At 33.4% G+C, this 6,942-nt stretch overlaps 1 protein-coding gene across 2 annotated transcripts in view; it reads right to left on the bottom strand.

Moving 5' to 3' along the window:
- The window catches only part of nap1l4a (nucleosome assembly protein 1-like 4a), a 23,821-nt gene extending 20,220 nt beyond the window's left edge, over positions 1-3,601 (bottom strand). The window contains exons 1-3 of one of the 2 annotated variants that reach the window (XM_016553007.1): positions 3,520-3,601; positions 2,771-2,817; positions 2,393-2,453 (exon numbers count right to left, since the gene is read on the bottom strand). In XM_016553007.1, the coding sequence (XP_016408493.1) occupies positions 2,393-2,453; positions 2,771-2,804 (95 nt within the window). In that variant the 5' untranslated portion in view covers positions 2,805-2,817; positions 3,520-3,601. The remainder of the gene's footprint in view (positions 1-2,392; positions 2,454-2,770; positions 2,818-3,519) is intronic. The other variant, XM_016553006.1, reaches the window with a different exon arrangement.
- Positions 3,602-6,942: the final 3,341 nt, after the last annotated feature.

Raw genomic sequence — 6,942 nt, 5'->3', positions numbered from 1 at the left:
ACAAGGAATTATTTTCTTATCTATTACTTTGAATTTGCTATAAGAAATCAAATACACTGCTGGACAATAATCAATCATTTGTAATCTATAATTTTTTCCTAATGGCAATTTTACGATTGATTTACATAGGCCTACTACAAACAATTAATTCAATTTTCTGCACAGAATAAGGTAGAAAATACACTTTATAGTTTCTATAATGTAATAAATGATATGTCAATTAGCACTGCATCATTCATACATTTTATTTATTTATTGTGTTTATTGTATTAACGTTTCAGTTCATTCTGCTTTTTATTCAGCCTAGCTGCAGATATAGCCTGGCACGTCTTAAGTTCTATGAGCGCGAGATCAGTTCTCTTTCAGTGCGAAAACTTCTTTATCTCATTTTCATAAAATAAAATGCTATAGTATTTAACTTTTCCTCTCCATCGGCGAATGATGATTCTGATAATGCTTTAGACACTTACATTTTTGCTCCGTCCATGCAATAAATGCACATAATAATGTCGTCGGTATGAGAGCCATTGAAAAACTACAGAAAAGCAAAACTACTTCACTTTAGCATTACTGGCCACGAATAGGCTACTAATGAGAGATCACACATCAGCTGCTCAAAACATGTGTCAGTGAAAGGAACTGAGCGTGAGCGCAATCCTATGACAGTCACAGTCGGTAAATAGTGGAGTGCGTGAAGGAGAGATGCGAGGCACGAACACTGTTCAATTCGTGCTTGTAGTCATTTAATGTGTATATATTTTGAAAGCATTGAATCGCTATAATCGCGATTCATTCGATTCTTAGAATTTTAAATCGATTACTGTCCGAAATCGGCGATTCACGATTCAAAAATCCATGTTTCAAGATCGATGCATTGCACCGTCAGGGTTTGTAATCGATGCATCAAGAACACGAGTGAATCGTTACACCGCTAGTGGTTATCATGATCTAAATGTAAGCCGCTATGGAAGACCAAAGGTTAATTTGAATAACAGTCAGAATAATTAAATTTCACCATAAATGAGGTTGTAACAATTTTTACAGATGTTACTGTTTTTGATAATGAACATAAATCTGCATCCTAACTCAAGCTACTTCTACTGTCAACTCAAGCTACAGTCAAATGTGCATTTTTAAGAGACAAAAAATAAATAAATAAATAAATAACAATAAAATAATATTATTAATATTGGAGCCTGCACTGCAAACTGTGCTGAAGATACAAGTCAAAGGCAGGCAACACAAACTTGTTTAATGATTTGAAACAATATCACTCATTATAACATGCAGAAAATAAGAAATTGATTTTTCTACTAAGATATTTATTGTGTTAAGGAAAAATGACTGGAAGAGTGTAAAGAATTCAGAAACGTGAAGTATTTGTCATTTTCTGACCATAAAGAGTAGTTTACAACCACAATTATCTGTTTTTTCAAGCTTTCACTTAGGAGCAAAAATCTGCCTTTAAACTTGAAAGAAATATTCAAATTCAAATATCAATATTGAGTGATATGAAAATTTTTACAGTGATAATTTGTTTGGCCATATTGCCCAGCCCTACTGTAAAGTACAACAGATGAATCTGTTAAGTTTTGTAACTTTTTTAAGTAAATGACTAAAGTTTTGTAAATTTGTTTCATAAACATCAGTCAAATGTAGCAACCTTAAGTTTATGACACTTTACAGATGTTTACAAAACTAAAGTTTGTTAAATGTACACATATTTAATAAAACAAGTTACAGAACTTTACAGATGAAACAGTTTGTAAACATCTGTAGTGTCATAAACTTGAGTTTCATCTGTTAAGTTCTTTAACATTTTAGTATATGACTGTAAAGATAAACATCTGTCAAACTGAGCAAACTTAAGTTTATGACACTTTACAGATGTTTGTTAAATTTGACAAGACGTTCATGAAAACAAGTTTATGAAAGTTTACAGACAAATTAACAGATGAAAAGCAAGTTTATAACACTTTTTTTTGTTAGATATTTACAAGACATAAATTTGGTAAATTTTACAGATGTTTATGAAACAATTTTATTCAACTTTACAGATGTTTACTAAAACAACAAGTTACAGAACTAAACAGCTGAAACTCAAGTTTATGGCACTTAACAGATGTTTACAAAACAAGACTTTGCTAAATTTGACAGATGTTTATGAAACAAGTTTACTTTACAGACATTTACTAAAGCAACATGGTACAAAACTTACCAATTGAAAAAGCATTATAACACTTTACAGATGTTTACAAACCACAAGTTTAGTAAACTTTACAAATGTTTATGAAACTTCCCAGAAACTGTACCAAACTTTACAGATGTGAAGTCTGTGACTTTCATTATCATCTTGGTTTTCTAAAGGCATGCATATAAAATTGTGTCGTACCTTTCTACCTGTAAAAAGCCCTCTGGTTTGTCGGACTGAAGAGGTTTATTTCCCCCTTTGCCTTGGAGAAAAAATGAAAGCAATTACTTCTGAAAGTCCCAATGTTATTTTTAGCATATGTATTTCACCAAAAGTGTGTTTATATATTTACAGCTCTCATTCAGATAGATGTATAATTTCTGGTTATTACTGCTTAAAAACCTATTAAACTATTGCAACTTTTTTTGTTTTACTTTTTTTTTTTTAGAAAGATAAAAATACAATACCACAAAATAATGGAGCTCTTTAGAACACTTACATAACTCTATTCGATGTATATCGTAATATATGTACAGTAAATAATAGTAAATACAGTAAATAAATAACACAAAAACATACCTTTGGCTTCACTCTTTTCATTTTTTCTATCCATTTTCACACCTCAGCTATTTTGCAAAGAAAAAAAATAGGATAAGTAAATGTCATGCTCAAATTAAAATGTGTCATACAGTGCCTTCTCCTATTCATTCAATTGTAATCACAAACAATGAATGTATTCATTTAACAGGTTTTTTCTGTATTTATAAGAGGTCAAAGTATGACTAACACCAGCATGGCTTTAATTACTAAATAGGTGACGAGGATGACAAGTGGACCTGTCAATCATAGCTTTTAATCATTTGACACCAAGTGTGCATCACAGCATCACATAGCTTATGAATTATTGAGTGATTTAATAACCACTTTTATGTCTCTTTTCCATTTCCCATGAAAATTATATTATGACATTATATTGTATTATGTAAGATTAACTGCCTTTTTGGATCATTGATGTGGTTTTTGAGAAATACAACCTCAAGAGAAACTCTGATAAAAGAAGAAGACTGACCAACCGTAATACACTAGACTGCATGTCTGATTGCTGTCACTGTGCTGTCATGCATGTGTCCAAGGCTGTTAAATGTCCCATCATGCACATGTGCAGCATATGTATCTGTCAACACCTTAACTATTACAGCTCTAAACCTCACAACACACTGCGATTAAGTCATTAAAGCATTTTAAAACCACATATGTCATTTCCAGGCCACGACATATGAGCAAGCAGCTTTAATCTCAACAATAAAATAAGGTTTTCTTTGACTTACCCCCACGTTACGCTCCAGACCGTCCTCACGCTTCTATCAGACGGAGAAGTGCGATGGCATGTCGCATCATCCTCAACTCTCATTGGACGACTGGCTGTCACGGGTCACGTGGACTGGCCAATCAGAGACGCGCCTCTGTATTGTGAGACTTCATTGGTTGCGACACTCTGCGTTCGTCAGAAGAGCGCTTGTTGCGCTGCGTACTGTGTAGCGTACTCGTACCGAAGAGTGCGTTAGAACTACAGAGAATGTTTAAATGCGAGACCGTTCCCAAATTAAGTTAATTAACTTTCACTTTATAATTTCTTTAGCTTTAATTTAATGATTTATGCATTTAAAAATGCTAATACGCCTTGTTATTTTTGTATTACAGTGAAAATTAAATAAAAATAATTATATATAAAAAATGCTAATACGATGATTATACTGTTAGTAAGTGTGCTGATATCATTATATAGCGGTACATTTAGTGCACGAATTCCTTACTAATAAGAACGGAATGGTTAAGAACTGCGGATTAACTGCAGCTTTTTGTTAAAATAACATGAGGGGGTACAATATACCGCCATATACCCTTCTTTCTAAAAAAAAAAAAAAAAAAAAAAAACTTGGGTTGAAGGAAATTTGATACAGCCAAACAATATGAAAGTCATAAAATATTTGCTAAAAAAAAAAAAAAAAAAAAAAAAAAAAAAAATCACATTGGCTTCAGCTCTTGCTCCACGTTCCTCCTCCTGAACAGAACTGTTCTTTGGCTTCTCTCTGGTGACTTCGGCACCATGGGGACAGACTGCTTGCTTTCCCCTAATTAAACACGCTGCATAACGACCTTCATGTTTTCAGAAGGCATCTAATGCATTAATATAGGCTATATTTAATATAATGCTCCACGTTCCTCCTCCTGAACAGAACTGTTCTTTGGCTTCTCTCTGGTGACTTCGGCACCATGGGGACAGACTGCTTGCTTTCCCCTAATTAAACACGCTGCATAATGACCTTCATGTTTTCAGAAGGCATCTAATGCATTAATATTGTCATGAAATGACCGGAGAGACAAGGTAAGATCCAAATATAGGCTATATTTAATATAATCTGTATATAAAGTTGTCGTCCAATTTAATTTTTCTTATATGTAAAAGTTTTTAGTGCACTTTTGATTAAAATACATTCCAAATGCAATAAAAGATTAAATTAAAAATATATCAATATGTAGCTTACAATATACTTTTTATTCATTTTTAATTATTTTCACACGATATAATTTGATAAACATATATTTTTAATTAAATTTATATCAATATTTGTACATATTTTTTAAGCTATATATATATGTGTGTGTGTGTGTGTGTGGGTGTAGTGAGGGGAATTTATAATACACCTATATAAATAAAAAAATAATAACATAACACTATATTTAGCTTACAGTATAAAGGTTCCAAAAGGACTGAGCGAAACCTCCAATCTCCATCCCCCGTTGGCGAAGATCCGCCAACATCCGGAACCGAGCCCTGCGCTCCTTCGAAGGGCACCTGGTGAATGTTGCAGGACGAGGTCAGTGGGTGCCCGGCTCTGTGAGGGCATAAAGCTGAGAGCGCGAGACGTTCAGTTGCCGTTGTTATGCGCGCGCAACAACTGCTGCGCTGCAATATGTTTGATTTTAGTTATTGATTGCAATATTATCAGGGAACTTGTCAAAGTGTTTGTCCTCTTGCTACATAGTTTCGATTTGTTTCGGTGCCAAGCAAGTTTACTATTGAGAATTCTTACGAATTACGCGATACAACAAATAGCTTTGCCCGCAGCCTAACTTGTTACATTTAGATATATTAATAACGCATATGTTATCGCTTTAAATCAGAAATAAATAATCCAAAATGTAAAATTTTATAATTATTTATTAGCCCTCGTGTTGACCAACACAAAAGGAGATATTATGCAGTATAACAGCAATCACCATTCACTTTCATTGTAAGGAAAAAAAAATGCAATACCAGTGAATGCAATTTCCTAAACTCTGGCTGTTGACTTGCTAATACATAACATAGCGCCCTCTTTACAAAACATGACCTTCGTAGTAATTTTTTATTAGATTTGCGCTAGATGATGATAATATCACTGTTATAAACAATTATTATGATCTTATGATAATATTGTTGTATATGTGTCGTAAAGTAAAATGGTTTGAGTGGTCGTTAAGCAAGAAAGTCTGTAGTTATACACTGTAATATATTATTAATAAATAATAATAATAACAATTACATTATTCTTATTATTAATAATAAAAAAATATGTTTAATAAAATTGCAATAACATTTGAAATAGCTTGCTGAACTGTTTTTTTTATTTTTTTTTATTGTACATTTAAATAGAAACTTTTAAATAATGCCTTTTTTATATTGTCTTCCGGAACAGTCTCTCGTCTGCCATTGGTTGAACAAACAGATAGTCCCCAATTTCAGGTTGAGCCAATGCTGCTGTGTCCTGCTGGTCAGGATGTTAAGAGATTAAAATTTTTTAGGTGGGTGTGGTTGTGGTGCAACAGAATCTGTGTAGTTTTATAATTGTTTTCAGATGGTGTTGAAACCATAGACATGTATAGACACCCCATTCGACCGCTCCAGGCACGTATACGCAGCCGCCATCTTGGAACGGTCAACTTGACGTCATTCACCATTCTGTAGGTTTGCACAGAGCCGTTTAGCCGTTCTGTGCAGGATTGTGGCATCTTTCGAATATTCAGTGATTACTATGGTGAATGACGTCAAGTTGACCATTACAATATGGCGGACGGCTTACGTATAGCGGCCCATAGAAACAGTCGCTAATGAGGCTTCTACGTATACCGTATTGGCCCGAATATAAGACGACCCTGATTATAAGACGACCCCCCTTTTTCCAGATGTACCTTTTTGAAAAAGGCTTTTTAAAAACCAAATCTTGTTTTTTCTCAGTAAAACACATTTTGTCTTCAATTATTATCATATTGCATATTTGTCCTATTTTAATTTTTGTTTTGAAAGTATGGTAAAAACTGGTAAAATGTACCAACAATCACATTTAAAAAATATTCACTTTTTGATATACCATTAAAAAACAAAACAAAACAGGTAGTCCATCTGAATTAGGACATTTAGGCTATCCATCTAATAGTAGCCTACCAAAATCTTATTAACAGTAGAAGTTAAATCTTACTGTAGTCTTCAAATCTGGGTACTGTCTTACGTTTTAAAATCACAAAGGGAGTTTGGTCCCATCAGGCTAACGTGACAGTCACGACTCATGCAGCTGTAAGGTTTTCTTTTTCTTTTGTTTTTACTCGCGATCTTTACAACACGCATTACATTACGTATTTCATGGCACACTCGTTTTATGCGTATTTGGCGCCACCTATTGTTGTGGGTGTATTATTGACATGTCAAAGTC

Source organism: Sinocyclocheilus rhinocerous, unplaced genomic scaffold, assembly GCF_001515625.1.
Source record: "Sinocyclocheilus rhinocerous isolate Xijiao unplaced genomic scaffold, SAMN03320098_v1.1 scaffold2660, whole genome shotgun sequence".
Lineage (NCBI taxonomy): Eukaryota > Metazoa > Chordata > Actinopteri > Cypriniformes > Cyprinidae > Sinocyclocheilus > Sinocyclocheilus rhinocerous.
This window is presented reverse-complemented; position numbering and strand designations above follow the sequence as displayed.